Source organism: Chlamydotis macqueenii, chromosome 4, assembly GCF_036417535.1.
Source record: "Chlamydotis macqueenii isolate bChlMac1 chromosome 4, bChlMac1.mat, whole genome shotgun sequence".
Lineage (NCBI taxonomy): Eukaryota > Metazoa > Chordata > Aves > Otidiformes > Otididae > Chlamydotis > Chlamydotis macqueenii.
This window is the reverse complement of record NC_141559.1, coordinates 59,791,723-59,812,131: the sequence shown is the minus strand read 5'-3', so window position 1 is coordinate 59,812,131 and position 20,409 is coordinate 59,791,723. Positions and strand designations below refer to the sequence as shown.

Below are 20,409 nucleotides of genomic sequence, written 5' to 3'. Positions count from 1 at the left end.
CAAAAAAATGTAGACATGTAAAATTTCAGAATTAACGGTTTAATTTTAGGTGGATTGCATTATGAGGTTCTAAGTTAAATTAATCCATTTTACAAAGAGTAAATAATATTAACTGGTGCCTTCATTCCATCACTTCCTAGCTTCAGAAAACAATTTGCAGAACAGACGTCTGAAACTTGACTATGAAGAAATCACACCATGCTTAAAAGATGTGACTTTGATTTGGGAAAAGATGTTGAGTACACCTGGAAGGTCAAAGATTAAATTTGATGTGGAAAAAATACACTCTGCTGTTGGGCAAGGTAAGTGCAGTTTTGTTACTTCCAGTTGAAGTGCGTGTAAATTGTATTACAAAAGGAGAAGGGTGATCTCTTAACCTCTCCTTATAACCGGATTCTAACCAGAGCTGTTCCTCAGGATGCTGACTGAACAAGTAACAATGTTCTGTGTCTTCATGGTTATGCGTATGCAAGGAGCATTCCTTTCCAGCAGTAGCTGCAATTGCAGTACTGCAGTTAAAGTACTTGGTATTCATTTTTGAATAACATTTGTCCTTACATTGAGCTCTCCTGTATTACAATTGTTGCAATCTGATTTTATAAATGAGAAGTTATAATTAAAGAACAAAACCTGGATAATGCCAAAGAAGTGACTCTGTAAAGAACTGAAGAAACTGTCTGCACTATTATCTGGAAGTTCTGTTCCAGCCTGGGTAGCATCTGTCTATACAAAGAGCATATATGGATACCTCTGTAGAGCTGCTTTTTTTCTGAGTTCAACAATGCATTGTACCTGCAAACACCACTTAGTCTTCCTCACAACTGCAGGGCTGAGCAACCAGCCCTTTTCTCCACTGCATCAAAAGTAATACAACCTAAGGATGTTTTTTTAAATGCTCTAAGAAATTGGGTTATTACTCAATGTTATTTGTGCTGTGGTTGGACCCAAAGGCCTTATGCTCAGTGCTGTGTGTAGCCAATGGTGAAGGTGGCTACTCCAAGGAGCTTTTTATAGTTCTGTACAAAGCTTTCCAACACATAAAGGAAGTCTCAAGAATGCATCACTAGCAGATGTTTAATACTTTAAATATTGTACCTGCTTATATGTAATTATTCAAGCAAGTTTAAGACTTACTAGGTAAGTCTACATTTCTGAAGATATCAAATGCCCCAAGCACAGATCTCTGCAGAGCAAGGAAAGCTGATTATCACAGGTTTTCTTCTGTTCATGTATGTAAAGGGCTGTGCCCAGTCAGTATTTGAGCATGAGAAAAACTTGGTTTCTCTTGATAGACTAGAGATGCTGGCCTGTGTCAGAGTTCAAAATAAAACTTAAAAAACTTGGAGTGATGCAAAATAAGTGAGTAAATAAATAAAGCCCTGCTTAGAGGATTGCTAGTAAGACACACATTCAAGTAGCCAGTAGATGGGGAAATTATCCCTGGCTCTTGATGCTATTAATATGCTCTGCTCCCTAGAGGCCAGTTGTATCAAACCAGAGTTTTTAGTGTGAAGTGATGTTAAATTTCTTATATGTGCAGAAATGAAAATCCATGTAAATTGAGTTTAGCGAGTTCTAGTTTAGACCGAAACCATTTAAAATAACTTAAGTAAGCAAGGCAAACAGCTAAGAAATGCAGGTTTCAGTGAGCATGGGGCTTAAATTAGGATAACAAATATATAGTGTTGACCTATAATGTACACTGTAGTAAATGTTTAAATATAGTGTGTGCATGCTTCATTTAGGAAGAAGTAAATTAAATACTTTATTTTATATATGCAATGCAGCATATAGAGATAAACTTAATATCAGACTACTTCATTAAAGGGAATTTTAATTCATTTGTAATTTTGCAGCTGTAAATGTACACTGTTAAGCCAGTTCTACCCTATGTGATACATTCAATCTCACTGAAGCTAATGGGATTTTTAGATGTGTATCTGAAGAGGAGAACCTGCCTCACTGAGTGTCTGAAACAGCACTATCCCTTACTGTTTCATGTTGGAGACCTTTAAATAATTGGGTTTAAGTTCCCTAAAGTAATTTACAGAATCATTCTCTATGGTAATACCTTTGTGATGTGAATTCAAATATTACACATTTCTACTAGCATTTCATTTTCAAGCAGTTGTTTCTGGATTATGCTAGTGTAGTAAACATACGTATTGCAGAGAGAAATTACTTTCCTTTTGTGCTTATATAGAATCGTTAAGGTTGGAAGGGACCTTTAAAGGTCATTTCATCCAACCCCCCAACCAGATCAGGTTGCTCAGAGCCCCATGCAACCTGGCCTTTAATGTTTCCAGGCATGGGGCATCCACAACCTCTCTGGGCAACCTGTCCCAGGGTTCCACCACCCTCGTTGTAAAAATTTTTTTCTTTATGTCCAGTCTGAATCTACCTCTATTTTGAAACCATTATCCCTTGTGCTATCACAACAGGCCCTGCTGAAGATTTTCTCCCCATCTTTCCTGTAAGCCCCTTTTAGGTACTGGAAGGCTGCTATGTCCTTCTTGTGTTGGAGGCTCCAATATGACAGAAGGCAGTGAAATTGCTCTAATGTATTTTGTTGTCTTTCCACGTAAGTTGTATGCTTGAGTCAATTTTGATTCTCCTATTGTTGTCACCCATGTTACATATATACCAAAAGAAAAAAGCAGTCTAAAAAACTTCAAGCCATAAGTTACTTCAAACTACTATCTGGTTTCAGTGTATCATGGATTAGACAGAATACTTTCCCAAAATAATAGTACACTGATGTCTTGTGTAGATGATTTAATAGTGCCAGTCTTGTGCTGAATAAAGTATGCATGTAACAATAACCTTTCTGTTACTTTCAGAGCTTTGCATATAGATACAAATGAAGGCTACCATTACCTATATGAAATAGTTAAGTAGTGCCATCGCTTTTTATAGAGAAAGAAATTCAAGCTTTAAAACACTTTTACATGTACCAGTCATTCAACAGATCAATAGCAAAACTAGAAATACAATGCTTGCTTTCTGATTATCTGCCTTCTGTTGTAGTCTCTAGATTACATTTAATTTGTATTTGTTTGTACTTTTGGTATGTGTGCATCCTACCTTCCTAAAACTTACTCCTAACAGTGCAATGTTAGTGAAGAATATTAATTAGTTCTATTGCAGTGCTTTATTGTGCACTTCACATGGAAAAATGGGAAATAAGCATAAAACTTCAAAGACAAGTGTTGCAACTTTTGCTGCCTTTTCTAGTACTTCTCAGACTGGATGTAAGTGGTAACCTTAGGTGTATGCAGCTCACTCTGTTTCTACCTTAAATCTCTCCTGTTAAGATGCTTATGTGTTTTATTGGTTGAGGAAGTACAAGCACTGTAGTTTGATCTGCTTCTGTGGTCTACTGGAGATAGCAGATACGGATCTACCAGATGTGGATCTGCTTGCATATCTAGCACATACTGATCTTCACTTCCTCAATCCTGTTAGCTCAACTATAACTGAACCCTCAGTATGAGTACAGATTACTGTTTTAATGACTTTCTTCTCTCAGGAGTGCCACGTCATCACCGTGGGGAGATCTGGAAGTTTCTAGCAGAGCAATACCATCTTAAACATCAGTTTCCAAGTAAACAACAACCAAAAGACACACCTTATAAAGAACTCCTAAAACAACTAACTTCCCAGCAGCACGCAATACTTATTGACTTAGGTAAGTACAATAGTGAGCTGAAGTTAAAATAAGGGGTTTATGATCTCTGGAAGAGAATTAAATAAAATAAGGTAATACACGAAAAGCCTCTCACAATTTAATAATAAGTTGTTGGTAAGAACTGCTTTTAATCTGGTATAAGTGAAAACTATTACATGACACCATTAGGAAAATGCAAAATCTGCATTTCAAGCACAGAGGTCCTTTGCAACATGTGGTAACTAAAGACTACTAGGTGTAATTGTAATGCATCTGTATTTCAGATACTGACTGAACTCCACAGGCTCGTGGAATGAAAACTGTCAAGAAAGGAAGTCAAAATTTAAGTGCAGACTGTTGAATAACATAGAATCATAAAATGGTTAGGGTTGGAAGGGACCTTCAAAGGTCACCTAGTCCAACCCCCCTGCAAGAAGCAGGGACATCCCCAACCAGATCAGGTTACTCGGAGCCCTGTCCAACCTGAACTTTTTAATGTTTCCAGGGATGGGGCATCTGCCACCTCTCTGGGCAACCTGTTCCAGTGTCCCACCACCCTCAGCATGATGTGCTATTCATTCCTGATCTCTAGTGTTTGCTGTTTCTGTTAAATGCTTTTACTTGAAATACTGTAGCTTTGCTTTTTTGCCTTTTTTTTTTTAATGGGTGGTTGCTAGCAGTTGGTTATGAATAACCAGTTATGAAATAAGTTCTTTTTAATAATTCTTAAAAAGGCTTTTTTTTTAAGGCAGGTTATTTACACCTAATTCTATGCCTAATTTTAAGCAGTAGCTAGCTCCTGATTTAGGGACAGTGACTTGGTCTGTGGAGGCACGTATTCTATTTGAGTTTAGTAGAGAGAGGTTAGGAACCAAGGCTCTTAAATTTGAAGCGATTGGTAGGGGGCTTCAAGCGGACTTTTGGTCCTCTTGAGTAGAGCTTTACATTTTCTTCACTTTTATTATTCAAAGCTCAAAAATGTTTTTCTAGTATTAGAAGGAAACATGATAAAGGAAATATAAAATGAATTAAATGACTGGTTTAGGGTAGGAGCAGAAGAGATTGTTCCAGATAATTATAAAAGAGCAGTCTCCATATACATTAAAAAAAAATGTGCCATTCTTAACCCTTCCTTTTACTTTTCCTGGTCCTCTTCCTTTATGACTTTTAGTTTCCTTGTGTGAGATTGTCTTTCATTGATTGACTCTTGCCACTGCTAGACTGCGACAATAACGAAACCTGTGAACATTTAATAAGACTAAAAGTCTTACTAAAGTCTTATTAAAGTACAATCTCAGAAACTCCCACGAGTGAGTGCAGGCCTCATGGAGGTACTTTTTGGCATCCTCTCCATCTACCCTCCTGAAGGCTGTTCTCTTTTCTCTCCAGTCCTGCCCCTAAGCTGCACATGGCTGCTCCTCAGCTTGGTTAAGTATTCTGTGGAGTCTGTTGCGGTCATTAAAGCATTTCTTAACATGACAGTAATTATTCAAATATTTTTTATTTTTGAGTTTGATGTTCCCATGTCTAACATTTACCGTGGCAAGAATGTTTGCATTTGAATGGAAGCCATGTGATGGAAGTTTATAACACCGCAGTCGTATATGGCTGAATTGAAAGTTTTTACAGATAATTCACAGATTATCCTTGTGAATATATGGTTGAGGATATTTTTAAGATGATATTCTCTCCTCCATTTGATTTTTTTAAACTCAGTTTATTGTCTCTGAAATCAGGAGCTGGTGTTTTTCCAACAGGATCCCAGCTCTTATGTGTGGGATAATCATTTGCTAACTCAGTGTTCATTATGCTTGTTCATACTAAACGATAGAATTAATAATTTCTTCCAGAGCATGGCAGAACTTAAAACGGGCTTGTGTTGTGGGGCTTGTGGTTTGGGTCCGAGGAGTTGTGTGGGGCAGTTTAAGACGTCCATAATCACTAAGTTTGATTAAATTAATTTGCTGTGAGAAACTCCACCAGACGAAGTTACACACTGCAAGCAACCAAATGTCATGTGTTAGAATGATAAAAATTTATCAGAAAGTCTGTACTTGGACTGATCTGAATGATTAATACGTATTGTATTATTTTCACTTATGTCTTTTCTGTAAAGAAGTAGTACAGAGTTGTCCCATCATACTTCTGCTTTTTATAACTACTCAAATGGTATTTGAGTATTTTTAATCCAAATGGAAGGCTATATCCCTTTTCTTCCACATGGAAGTATTGCCTGATGAGGGATCTTCTATACCTAGAGCTTTCCAGGGGCACCAATTTCTTAATAACTCAGTGTATAGACTATCTTCAGCATGTACTGAACTATGAACCTAAACTTCTCTGACTTGTGAAGTTTAGGTGGCGACCTAAGCTTTGTGTGTTAAATGAGAATTTTTTTTTCCTTTTTTTTGCCTGTTTTGGCAGAAAAGGCACCGTTCTGCAGAAACTAGTATGCACTGAGGTGAGGAAGGTGATGGTCAATACCACCTTCGCTTTCCCCTGTTTGACAGATCTGTCAGATTTAGACTTGGCACTGGGAAAGTAACACTCAAAAGAGCTTTAATGCCAGCTGGGAATAGACAGTTGCGATGTTCGTAAATTGTTTCCCTCCAGACTTTGTCACATCAACTCTAGGAATTCCCCTGGATGGCACAGTGCCAGAAGCACTCTTATTTTGGAGACACATTCATGTGCCGCCAGAGATCATTTGCTAGCAAATACCCTTCAGTCAAGTCAGCATACCTGGTGTTGATACCCCTGGCAATAAACATTGGAGTTCTGTCACACTTAAGTGCATCAGTAAGGGGATGAATAGTTTTGGGCTAAGTTAGTGAACTGAACGCCTTCAGCCAACTGGGGACAACTCCTGGACAGCCGGGAGCACAGTCATTCTGAGTTTGGTTGGCTCACACAGCAGATTGAGGCTTGTTGGCTTAGCAAGCTGTTCGTATTTTCTGCCTGGTTCTGCACACAGATACTTTCTTAGCTGTGTGCTCTGCTTGTAGAAACAAATGACTGCGTGTGTTGGCAAATCAGTAACTTCATGGTGGTTTTCATGCAAAGTGTTGTTTTTGTAGGGGAGCTATTTGCTAGTGCGGTAGCTGAGGGAAGGATCAGACTCTGTTGTTTCAGTAAGATGAAACTAGAAAGCTGAAGACTTTGGTGATTCACGTTGGAATAGAGCAGTGCTGCACAGTGCAGGCAGCATAACTGTATAGGCAGCTAGGAGGAATTTGCAAGTGCTAACTTGTGTTCCTTTAGGCTGTCAGAAGTGTTTCTCTTCAGCAGATCTTTAAGAATCCTTCTGAAAGCATGCACTTTTCCCTTGAGAGAAAAAGCTATATTCTTGCAACATGTGGTTATAATATTTAAAAAAGCTTTCCCAAATTAAGCTAAAGAGGCCTTGCTATAACACAGTGTGAGACAAACCCATAATCGTATTGCTCACACTTAGTTGAATCAATGCATCTTCAGCTGTAAATGGTGCTTCCTGAGAATGAGGACAGCAGTGTGTATCTGGATGCAGAGGTAAGGTACAGCAGCTGTTTTCCTGGCCCAGTTGACATGTCACAATGCTATTTCATTATGTAGACAAGAACAAAGCCACAATTTTTAAGGCTTTTTGTGTATTTCCTTTTGTGGCCCCACTTTTGCAAAACCACTCTAGTCAGTGGGTATTTCAGGTCCTAAACGCCGAAGTCATGAGAAAAATTAATTTTTTTCTCTCAATAAGGTAGGGTAAACTGACTTCCAGATGCTGTCAGTGTAGGAAACCACTGAGTGTTTGCTGAACACAGTAGAACATGGTTTTGTTTTATTACACTTTGAAAATAAAGTAGTGGGTACTTTTCTTTCTCATTCTGGTGCTCTTGAAGTATTACAGTTCATTTAGAGTCTCTTTTCAGCAGGGCCAGGAGTTTTTTGCTCATAAGTAAAAGCTAAAATTCTTAGTTAAGGCATCACCAGGGTGCTCAGAAACAAATCAGCTTGTGAGTTTAGCAACTTTGTTCCTTCTTCATTTGCTGCTTTTTAGAACTCCTTTGCATTTTTATTCTTGTTCAGCTTTAACTTTTCTTCATGACTTATATGAAAGGAGCCTTGCTGGGTGAGCAAGGCAGTACAGGTCTGCCTTTAGACTGTGCTGTTGTAACTTCTTATTCGGGCAGAGGATTCCTTTGCAAAGGAACACAAGCTCTTTCTCATTTGGAAGCTAGAAATACTTCTGTAACATTCAACTCTGACAGCCTGGCCAGGGGAGACCTGCTCAGGAACTGAATGTCAGTGTCCCATGTGACAGGCTTAGAGCAGCTACCAGATGGCAGAAGGACTCTGCCCCCGGGGTTTTTCTTAATGAAACAGGAGCTCTGATGTTATCTGGCAGCACAGCAGCATTCCAGGAGCTAAAGGGTGGGGTGGTATTTACCAAGTGGGCAACCAAAAAACAAGCTCCACTTAATACTAGAACAAAAGAAGCATTCACATTTCTTCTCTGTTGAGGTATTTCACAGGGGAAATCTGATAAGGAGAGGGTTGTTTTTTTTTTTTTCCCCCTAGAAATGAAAATATTCCCTTTTGGCAAAGTTTTTGAAAAAATCTGTAAAAGCGGAGCCTTGAATGTCTCTGTTCACAGAATCACAATTGTGGTTGTAAGGGGGAGCTCTTGTGATCATCTAGTCCAACCTCCCTGCTCAAACCAGGACCATCTAAAGCAGGTTGCACAGGACCATGTTCGCTCAGGTTTTGAATATGGTGACGCCACAACCTCTCTTGGCAGCCTGTGCCAGTGTCTGGCCACTTTTACAATTAAAAAAAAAAAAAGATTTTGTTTTTTTCTTATGTTATGTGGAATTTCCTGTATTTCAGTTTGTGCCTGTCTGTGGGCACTATGGAGTGCCTCTTGTCCTGTCAGTGGGCACTATGGAGGAGAGCCTGGCTCCCTCTTCTTCCTTCCCTCCCACCGGGTATTTGTGCACATTGGTAAGATCTCCCTGAGCCTTTCCTTCTCCAGGCTGAACAGTACCAGGTCTCGGCCTTTTTTTATAGGAGAGGTGCTTTAGTCCCTTCATCATCTCAGTGGCCCTTTGCTGGACTCTCTCCGGTATGTCCATATCTCTCTTGTACTGGGGAGCCCAGAACTGAACACAGGACTCCAGGTGTGGCCTCAACAGTGCCGAGTGGAGGGGAAGGATCACGTCCCTCGACCTGCTGGCAATGCTCCTCCTAATGCAGCCCAGGGTACCATTAGCTTTCTTTGCAGCAAGGGCGTGTGGCTCCTGTTCAGCTTGGCGACCACAAGAATCCCCAGGTCATTTTCTGCAAAGCTGCTTCCCAGCTGGGTGGTCCCCAGCATATACTGGTGCCTGCGGTTATCCTGCCCCAGGCGCAGGATTTTTGTGCTTCCCTTTGTTGAACTTCATGAGGTTCCTGTCAGCCCATTTCTCCAATCTGTCAAGGTCTCTCTGAAGGCTGAGTCCCTCTGCCACTGCAGATATATCCCAGTTTTGTGTTATCTGCAAACTTGCTGAGGGTGTGTGCTTCCTCATTGTCCAGGTCATTAATGACCCTCCCTAATGAGGGATCAGCTAGAGCAAAGGCTGTGGGCACCCTGTCATCAAGGGCAGCTGAGGAGTTGGTTGGAAGCTGCCAGCTGCCCTTGCCACAGCCTCAGCCTTACCTGCCAGCAGCAATACCTTCAGGTTCCCAGAAGTCCCTTGGCGATCCCAGCCAAAGCATGCAGATGCTCAAGAGCTCAAAGAAGCAAAGCCCAGAAACTGCTGCACAAAGTGCTGTGTCTGTTGGGTGCTTCACTTAGCTGCGCTCTCATATAATACGTAAATTGCGTATATCATAGCACATATACAGCTACACAATTCTTGATAGTTTAAGAGCTGCAGAAAAAAAAAAAGACAAATAGAGTTTTTACTCACTGAGTAAATATTGTGGGTCAAACTGATTGTGTAAGTTACCTAATTGGATTGGTTTGGTGTAAAGACACGTGGATCCCAGCTCTGCATCAAAGTTTACAGATAAGCCAGTCTGGGGTGGAAGTCATAATCTTATTCTAGGACTGAAGGACTGGAAATGGCTCAGTTGTGCTCCTACAGGTCTACGATTAGCATAGTTTACTTTCGGCTGGGATTTAAAAGGTGTGGGGAATAGATCCAAAGCCCGATGTTACCAAGAGACAGTTTTGCTCTTGCAACTTTTGGTGGTGCCCATAGGATGCCTCCTGGAGCTGACCCAGCTGAGCAACAGAGCAGAACTACTAACCCCATGTAAAAGGGAATTTTTCTGCCAGGTTAGTGAACTATATCAGCTCATGGAAGAGTCTGAGCGTCATGCTGCAGGAAAGGAGGAAGGACCTCTAACACTGGGAGGGAGCAAGACAGGGAAGTGAGAAGAGACACATTTCCTATGAAGAAAAGACAAGAAGAAAAGAAAAAGGGAAGAGACCCCAACCCTGAGCTCAGATGATCTAAGTCTGTGTCTAGATCTTGATAGTTGTCTAAAAGCTAACACTTTTTAATCAAGAAAAGAGAACTGTGTGACTCATCACACAGTGGCTGAATTGAGTCTCCCACTATTGTAGGCAACCAGCTCCCCGAAGCTCTTTAAAAAAGCGATCAAGGGCCAGTCTTAAGAACCAGTTACTCGGCTGCTTCAAACAACACTGTCCCCATCCCCCTGACAATTTCTAAATTAATTTTGCAACTACTGTAACAAAACAGTAGTAGAGTATACGAGTCAATTGTTTTGTATTGTTAACTTTTGTATAGTCTTCCTGTGGGTTAACTCAGAATCTGTCTTTAAAAAGAATCTACCTTTTTGAAAGACTATTTAATTTTATAACAGGGCAAGGGGTTTTGCTGGTTGGTTGGTTGTTTTTTTGTTGAAGTTGCTAACTTAAGCTATTTTCACAGGGCGCACATTTCCAACACATCCGTACTTCTCAGCACAGCTGGGAGCTGGGCAGCTGTCGCTCTACAACATTTTGAAGGCCTATTCACTTCTGGACCAGGAAGTAGGATATTGCCAGGGCCTTAGTTTTGTAGCAGGAGTTTTACTACTTCATATGAGTGAAGAAGATGCTTTCAAAATGTTAAAGTTTCTGATGTTTGACGTAGGCCTGAGAAAACAGTATCGTCCTGATATGACAATTTTACAGGTATGATGTCAGTTTTTCTAATAAAAGGATGCTAATCTTAATAATAATGGGATATAGATAGCATTGTCAAAATCTGCACTTAAGCTTAAATTCATTTCTCAAAAATGGGGAATGGTAATCTGGGAAAAGAATACATTGTCTTAAATGCACTAGTTTCAAATAAAAAGACTACCAGGGAAATTGTGAAAACCATAAATAGGAAGAATTCTGTTACACGTTATATGAGGTTCAAACGACCCTGCAAATGAGCCTGTCGTAGGCTGACAGGTGACCTATCTTCAGTCTTTTAAGTGGCTTCTGAATATTTATTTTCTTCACAGAATTGCATCAAAACATCAATTGACAAGTATCTTTCACTGTTTCTAATAAGTGAAAGCACAGACTTTGCCGCTATGAGTGTTAAAACATGTTTATCTTTAATTTCTTTGTTCTTATTCTGTGCAGATCCAGATGTATCAACTGTCTCGACTTCTTCATGACTACCATAGAGATCTCTATAACCACCTAGAGGAGCATGAGATTGGCCCTAGCCTTTATGCTGCTCCCTGGTTTCTCACCATGTTTGCCTCCCAGTTTCCACTCGGATTTGTAGCCAGAGTGTTTGGTAATTCTTCATAAAATCATCTCTCTGTTCTTTTTGAAGTCCTACATTTGGAATCTTGTTATTATGAACAGCATATCCAACCTATTTGAGACACACAGGAGAAATATTTTACTTACGATTGATGAACAGAAGAGCAGCAACAGAGAGCATCTTATGAAGCATGTAGTATTTACAATGAAATGGAAAGAGAGAGGAGGAAAGCATATGAACAGTCCCATACTGTCCTGTCTTTTCATCCTCGTTGTTAACCTCTTCTCACCCTGCAACCACTTGTAGAAAGGATATAAAATTTTATGCCATTGAAGGCATGGTATTATGACAGTGGCACTTGAACATGGATAATTAGTTAGTTTCAAGCTGAAAAGAGGTGTAACACCGTCTGAGAAATACAACTATTCACTCCATTATCATTGTTTTCAACAGTGTCAGCAGAAGGTGATTTTGAGGGTTATGTTTTTAAAACACACATAGAGATGGCCCTTGAAGTTTAATCATGGATTTACTCTGCAGAAACATGGGACTTTTAAAGTAGTGTTTCTCATCCTTAGAATTTTAGCCTGACTGATAATCTCAGTTTCTAAAAACGGTTAGAAACTGTGGTGGTTTAGCCCGGATCACCACACAGTTTCTTATTCACCCTCCCCCTACCTAGTGGGACAGGGGAGAGAAATTGGGAAGAAAGGAAAACTCGTGGATTGAGTATATGGAGTTTAGGCTCTAAAGTAACTTCTGTTACCTATTTTTAGAATCTACAGAAGTAACGTTCTCTCTCTAGATTAATTGTTTGGTATTTGAGAAGATGCTTTATTTCCTTTCCAGTGGCTTGGTTTTTAATTTCATTATTGGTACTGGATTGTCCATGATGAGCAGGGGGGATTGGAGCTTTCCTGTTGATGCCTCTCTTCTAGTGAGAAGCTATTTTCATTTTCCTTAGTCAGTCTCACTTTAAGATGTAATGAAGCAATTATTTATTTGGATATTAATAGTGACACTTTCCTGACTTAAAAAAATACAGTCTCATGTACCACAGTAACAAGTAATGAATACAAATTCCAAGAAGAACCATCAAGAATCTTGTCCTGTTTCTGTTTAAGGACACAGCAAAGGTAGTGTTAGAAGAAATCATGGTGAAGGGGATGGTGTATAGCTAAATACAATTACCTGTCCTGTGATTAGCATCCTAACTCCAGGGAAAATAACTTTTCTTTTTTTTTTCCTGGAACAGTTCAAAGTAGACTAATGTATGTTGACAAGTATCTAGCTGACAGTAATAATCTGTAGGAATTAAATTAGTACTGCATGTGAGTGTCATATACTGAGTTTATAATCAGTTCATCTTTCAATTATTGTTAATCATTTGTAGTATTGTAAATGATAAGAAATCTTTGGATTTCTGTCTTAATACACAGATTAGTATTTTATCCGTTATTGGAGGATTGTAGGACTTTAAATGAAGATTTTACATTAGAATAGAAGGTGTAGATACATCATCTTCACAGGACTGATTTTAGGTCAATAACACAAAAGCATGTGTGACTGAAACTGTCGCCTCCTAAAAATCTGTGATCTTTTTTAGAGCGGAAGTCCAGCAAGACCAATACTTGCAGTTTTTAATGTTTCAAAGTATTTAGTAATTTCCTTAAAACAATGCTTACTGGAATTATGTAAATCGAGAACATTGGACATTCTTTCACATTAGAAAGTAAAATCTCGTCTTCACCCACACTAAAGACTCTGAAACACGACTGTAAACCTTAAAAAGGCTAGGGCTGACGCTTTGCTAGCATCTGTTTGCAGTATGGCAAATCAGGATGCTATCAGTTCTGGCCCATGTGTTCGTGCACTTTTGCAGAAGATACGTGCATTTTCATTGCTCACTTACTAGAACCCTTGGGATGAAAGACTGTTGCCTTTTAATGCTGAAGTAACTCATCTGTAGAGTACTAAGACTGTAAGGTTGCGCCACTGTTTTCTAGCGTACTACCTCTGAACCCTTAATATTTGACTAAAACTCGCATCTTCAGGTGCAAGTTTTTGCCTGTTGTATTAGGATTTTAAAATGGCATTGGGATTAGAATTCCATTCAAATTCAGATTCCTATGAACACCTCAAAAGAAAAAAAACGCACAAAACTATTACATGCCCAAAAAGTGCCAACACTGGCAAACGTCTACCTGGTTTATTGTGTACTTAGCTTAATTTTTTTTTAGTGAAAACTCACTAAACAAATTAATAATTGATTGTGTTAGTCAAGTGTGCTGTTCATAGTCATAATCTTGATCTTACAAAACTTCTGAAGCCATAGCCACAGTAACAAAAGCACATGCCTGGCAGAGTATATCTAGCTTACAGATTGCCGATATGAGAAGTTACTGTCCTTGGATTAAGGATTACTGTCCTTACTGGTTTAATATTCTTGTCAAAAGATGTACTCTGTTTTTCTTTGTTTTCAGATATGCTCTTTCTTCAAGGATCAGATGCGATATTTAAAGTGGCTTTAAGCCTTTTGGGAAGCCACAAGCCCTTGATTCTGCAGCATGAGAACCTAGAAACTATTGTTGATTTTATTAAAAGCACTCTCCCCAACTTGGGTTTGGTACAGATGGAAAAGACCATTAGTCAGGTATGAAATAATCTGAACATATGAGTAGTATGCAGAGTTGCTCTTTTTAAGAAATTCTTGACAGAAAAGCCACAACAGTGTATCATGTTACTTCAAGCTGAGAATTCTGTTATGGTAGTTCTGAAGATATTGAAAACTTTTGGAAACGTATGACTTGTGTAGTACCTCTGTATTCATACACCTATTTGTTGATTATGGTCAGTTTATGAAGCCTTCAATGAAAATTAGTTTACTTTTTTTTTCTTTTTTTTTTTAAAGTGTGCATAATGGCTGTTACTGTCAGCAATACTATAGCCCATATGCAGTGCATTCCACAACAAGAGCAACAGGGTGGGCTAAAAGCCTTCTGAGTTTTCCTGTCTCTAAATAATCTTGCTCTCCAAGTCTCATTTCAGAAGCAAAAAGTGACTTACAAGAGCCTCACAAATGCTGACCTTACTTATTGAAATTAGAAGGCTCTCTATGCTGACTTCATCTATACTGGCTTTTGTGGTCCTGGTCCAGCATGTTACAACGGTGCCTTTGTATTTCTGCCAGGGGCGCATGGGGCATTGCAGTCTCTTGCAGTGAGCAGTGCCTCTAGACAGCAAAAAGTGGGAATCCTTGATATACTTTTTAAAATGGCAGATAAGGAAAATGATGCAATATTGCTAAGCTTGCAGAAGACTCCAAACGATAACTATGGGATTTGAAAAAATAGCATATCGTCACAGCTAAGACTTGCCTGTTCAGAAACTCTGTTACACTTGACATGTAAATTGCAGCAAGCAAATAGAAGATGGATTTTAGTCTTTTTTTCTGAAGGCCTTTTGTGGTCCAAAACATGGAGGGTCTACTGCACAGAATTGGAAATGCCTGCCATCCTTCTAGGGCTGAAGGACATCTGCCAAAGTCTGTGGCTTGATAAAGGATGCAGGCAGCAGCGCAGGACACTGCAGAATGCTTGCGAGGGGCTCCGTTCTGGTCCCTGGCAGCAAAGCTTGAATTAAGATTAGAAAAATTACTGCTAGTGCTTACTACCAAAGGAAGGAGGGGAGAAATAGAAAGCCTGTGCGTGTGGATGGAAAGCAAGCGATTTCTAGGGGGCAAAGGGGATCGTATGTTATCTGCCAGGCTGAAAGCCTAGAGTACAAAGCTCTGCAGAAACTTGCAGTGCTTAGGCAACCTGCAGAAAGCCATTGGCTTTGACCAGAAGGAGGGAGAGATACTCTGTTTAGGCAACTCTGACTGCTCTAAATTTAAAGTGGGCAAGTAGAAGTGAGTTGAAGGGAGAGCAGTTTCCCCATTTTGATCAGGGCTGCTTTTGAAGAGATCAGCTCTTTGACCAGCCTTGCATTCCATACACCGCTCCTCAGCTAATCCCCATCCTCCTCACACCTTCTGCAGCGTGGTCTTTGGTTTACATGCCCTAACGTCCCTTCAGTTAGCTAGTTTTTAGGTCAAGCTTTTGATTTGCTTCATGTTTCCCTCCTTTCAGATTTGATACTCTGGGTATGACAGCAGGGATTTCCCTCCCTTCTGAAGAGCACAGAGGCTAGAAGTGGCAGAGGTCATGAGAGGGCCTCGCATTCTGCCCTGCTGAATTGTGCCATTTGTTTTATTGAAATGTCAACAGTGTGTGTTCTCCATAGATGCTTAGATCTACAGAAAATGGAGGTTCTATATGTGTAACCAAATTCAAATTAAAATTGTACTTCAGCCTTCTGTACTTAAATGCTTAGTATGTGTGTTTCTGCTGCTAGCATATGATAACGGGTGTCAGAAACATTTCATAAACTGATGTTTTCTTTGACTACAAACAACAGTTAAAGTTTTGTAGACAAAGCAGATAAATAATTCTTGTTATTTCAACACGTATTTATGATAGGAGTTGATATCTGACTCATTTCCAAAAGGAATAAAGTACAAGAGATTTAAAAATAAAGACTAACCCTTGAACTTCTCTTCTTGGGCTATTTTCCAGATGCATTTTTAAATCAACTTCTGTTTCTACTATGTTCTGTGATTGGCAGACTTGTCCTTTTAATTTACTACCATCTTCACTGCTTTCAGAGGAGTTGACTAGCTCAGGGACAGTAGAGTAATATTTCCTGAATCATTTGAAGGTAGATGTTTGCCAAAACCTAGGAAAAGGAAAATACAATAGCAGGGTTTTTTTTTCCTTTGGGTCACTCTATGCACCTCAATTTATTTATCTGCTTTTAAAATGAAAAGTTTCCTTAATATTCACGTATAAGAACAAACACTCATTTTGGTGATTCATACTTAACAATAATAGAAATCTACTTGACATTACATAATGTTTCTGTTAAGTGTATTAGTGTAAGGATAGGTTCTCATTTTCTTTCAGTTTCTAGGGGTACCGTAGAATCGTAAATAAACCTAGCAATGTTTCCTGTTTTTCATTTAAAGTTTTCATTCTACTTAGCCTTACACTTGTACATGTGGCACATGGGTGTGGATCACACTTTTCTAAAGTGATACCTAATTCAGAGTATGTTTAGCATTAAATTTGAAATCTAAAAAGTGGAATACCCTACAAAGTCTACACTTCTTGAAAACTTCAGTGTAAGTGATTTCGCTGAAGTCAAGTAGTAAATCAGTAGCAAAGTTTTTAAGTAGATCTGGTGCCAATATATTGCACTTTACTGCCTCAATCTTGCCATTTCCAGAGTAGGAAATGTGAATGACAAAAATTAAATCCCTTTTTTGAATGCAGTGATTAGATATCTGAATCTAGATCCATAGATTTTAAAGCACTGAATGAACTATGGTTTTGATCTGCACAGCACCTAATAATATTTTTCATATACAACAGGTGTTTGAAATGGATATTTCCAAGCAGTTGCAAGCTTATGAAGTTGAATACCACGTGCTTCAGGATGAGCTTATAGATTCATCTTTAAATGACAATCAGAGACTGGATAAGTTAGAAAAGGCAAACAGTAGCTTGCGCAAACAAAACTTTGATCTCCTGGAAGAACTGCAGGTACAATTTATATTTCACATTTAATTAACATTCTAATTTATTCACCTTTTCAGAAGAGACCATCCTGTACCCAGGCACAGGAGAGAGTGGCATTCAGGCTAGTGAGTTTAAAGTGTAGCCACTTGCAATTTTATTGAGTTTAGCCTTTAAAGTTTAAATGCAGAAGAAATTCTGAGAGGGGAGTGGTTAGAGCATATGCTTGCAATTAGTGAAAAGTTGATTGATCAGACTGTTTCTTCTCATGTAATTAAAATCATAGCTGCAGAAGATGACTAAAAATACACAAAGTGCTTTCTCAACTTTTATGTTTTCAGTCGCTGCTTTTTTACAGCAGGGATACTAGTCTATCACAAATGGGAAGGCTAATGCCAGAGTGCTGAAATTTCCAAACAGATCTCTGCTTTTACTGAAGTACCTCAGCTGCAGATATCACGTGATGAGTTTGAATGGTCTAATGCTTTGTTGCACCATGAAGTAGAATGCCCATATGTGCAGGCTTTCAAAGGAGAATTTCTGGAATTTTTCAAGATGTGTTGTCCATTTGCATATTGTACAAAGTCTCCTCCTCCCCCTTTTCTTCCAAATCTGGTATTTGTTGGTCTCCGTGTCGAGATGAAATGAGGATGCAGCTAACAGGCTGGGTTGACTTTGTTGAATTCCATGTGCTTTGCAAAGCAGATGTGGCGATCCAAAAATGTCTCCCAACTGACCCATACAGAGATCTGTCTTAACCTGCAGTTCTTTGGTATGTAATTTACAGACTTAGTGACTTTGTAATTTCATCACTTTGCATTATATTATGAGTTTAATTGTGAACTAATCAAAGCAATAAAGTTGAGAAAGTTATGTAATATTTGAATTTAGTTTCTTGTTAGAGGCAAAACAATAGTTGTAGTGTGAAGTACACAGATCTAATAACATTCATACTTGCATTTTTACCTTTGCATTTTTTCATCATTTGGAAAGTATTTTATATGTATTAATGTATCTCAAAAAATAGTTTAAAATTGTTTGGTTTTTTTCTTCCCTTCCTTCTTCCTCCTCCTTTCTTCTTCTTTTGAAAGGTGGCTAATGGAAAGATCCAAAACCTTGAAGCCACGGTAGAGCTTTTATTGACCAATGAAGGCAAATTGAAGCAGTCCATTCTCACTCTTGAGCAGGAGCGAGCAGCTTTACTGAAAGCAGTGGAAGAGATGAGGAAAAAGATTGGTGATACAGATGGGAAGCCTGTACTTACTAGACAAGAACAGATGGATGCTGACTGACATTTACAGTTGTAATGGAACAAAGAGGCTGAGCAAGAAACAAAGGGAAGAACTGGGCCTTTTTGTCATGATCCATGGGGGTTTGACATTGTCACCTTCATTGTACATGCCTTACTGTAACAAAGCAAGATATGGGCATGGTGGCTTCCTGTATCAGAGAAGCTGGTTTCTCGGGGAGAAGGCTCTTCTTAGTATGTAGAAATACTATGAACAGTAAGATGCCACATAATAACAAGCAGGCAAAACTTAATAGTGCGTGCACACACACAATACACTGTAAAGATGTCATGGATTCTTCCGTAAGTGCTTCTAAACCTAAGTGCTTTGTGTTTGTCACATATTTTGTTTGTGTGCAGATCCATACCATGTTAAATAGCACATCTTTTAGAAGGTCCTTTGAAAGAAATACAGCGGTGTAAAACCTTTGGATGACTGCCCCATTGCAGCTATGTGGTGGTAACATTTACAGAGGGTTTTGTGATTGGACTCGAGATATTTTTGACAGTGTATTTCCCCTACAGCTTGACTGAATTCTATTAGTTATGTCGTTTACGCTTCAGAAAACTGTTTCCTGATGCTTGAAGGTCTCAATCTACTGGACTCTAGAGAGCTGGACTTCATCATATGTAACTATGCATAATTGAGGGGTTGCCATCTTTAAAAGTATGTTGTTTTAATACATTTTTTGTTTAACAACTGTTAATTTGGTGTATTGTTAGTTGGCATTGTCTGATAAACATACTTTATATAGTAACTGCATTATGCTTAACGAAATACACTGACATTGGTTTGGTGAAGCCTGTGACTCTTGCAACATCATCCAAGCATTTATGTTCAGACTCTTCAAGTTTCATCTTATTTATTTCTGATCTGCTGTGTGATGTAAGACACCCTATTTCTGGGAAACTAATGCTCACTGTCACTTTTTTCCTTTTTGTTTGGTACTCTGGGCCCACCCATCCTGTGGGAAATCTTATTCTTTAAGACTTTGTGTGAAGTAGTGGAGACATTTCAAGAGCTTCATGTTGTGCCAGATATGCTTAAACCATTTTGTAAAGGATATGGCAGTTTGAATTAGAACACCTTTATTTTCACTATGCATCTTTCAAGTAAGATTACACAGGAAAAAAAAAAAATCTCCCTTTCCTTAGTACAATGAAAGTAGTTTTCAGGCCAGTTAAAGTACCACTGCTGCAAGTGCAATAATATCCATGGATATCCAGTTGTTCGAGTTTGCTGCAGAATTAGGAGTAGTGCCATCGTTTTTGTCAGTCTCCAAGCACAGAGTTAACAGGCATCAGTGTTTTGTTATGGTGGAGATTCACCCAGGAGATGTGATTTTTTTTTTTTTTTCTTTTTCTTTCTTGAATTGATATTTTAATTTTTTAAATTTTAAATCACACACTTTTTTTCTCTGACTGGCAATGTAAAAAAGGTTTTGTTTTGCTTTTTCCTTTTCTCATGCAATTCCCTGTGACATGTTGTGGTTTTAGTGTAATAGGAGAGCTGTAACATTTATCCACTGTGCAGGGCAAATACCTCTATGTAGGTCAAAAAGAAAAAGGTAATTTACTCCTCAATTTCTAGAAGCTTTGTTTGACTTTGTCATGTCTTAAATATATCTGATTCTTGCAAATCCGCTCTGTATTCACTTAGTTTTGAAAATCCAGATAAATCAATTGTTATTAATCCATTTACCTCTTAAGCTTGGGTTTTTTTTTTTATTTGGAAATCCATATTGAAGCTCAAGCTTCATGTTTAAAGTCTTGTCATAATGGACCTCATACTGTTAGAGCACTCAGTAATTTTGCATTTTTACAGCATAGTGCCATAATTCATACACTGAATTTTTAACAAGAGCGATAAAAATAATAAAAATCTATGCCTACACCTATGTTTGTACATTCTTTGACATTTAAAAACAAAAACATAGTTGATGGGGTGACAGTTCATAACTGTGTAAGATGAGACTTTCCCAGAAAGTACAATACTATCTACAGTGGTTATTAATGAAAACTCTTAGTCCTAAGATGTGCTAAGGATCCCGTTGTTATCTTGCGACCTGCATCTGCAGGTGAAGTACGTTCCACGTGGCT

At 38.8% G+C, this 20,409-nt stretch overlaps 1 protein-coding gene across 7 annotated transcripts in view; it reads left to right on the top strand.

The window, feature by feature from the left end:
* TBC1D1 (TBC1 domain family member 1) overlaps positions 1–20,203 on the top strand; it is a 113,834-nt gene extending 93,631 nt beyond the window's left edge. For all 7 annotated transcript variants that reach the window (XM_086747173.1, XM_086747178.1, XM_086747172.1 and 4 more), the window contains 7 exons: positions 141–302; positions 3,530–3,688; positions 10,588–10,832; positions 11,277–11,436; positions 13,890–14,059; positions 16,878–17,048; positions 18,113–20,203. In XM_086747173.1, the coding sequence (XP_086603299.1) occupies positions 141–302; positions 3,530–3,688; positions 10,588–10,832; positions 11,277–11,436; positions 13,890–14,059; positions 16,878–17,048; positions 18,113–18,313 (1,268 nt within the window). In that variant the 3' untranslated portion in view covers positions 18,314–20,203. The remainder of the gene's footprint in view (positions 1–140; positions 303–3,529; positions 3,689–10,587; positions 10,833–11,276; positions 11,437–13,889; positions 14,060–16,877; positions 17,049–18,112) is intronic.
* Positions 20,204–20,409: the final 206 nt, after the last annotated feature.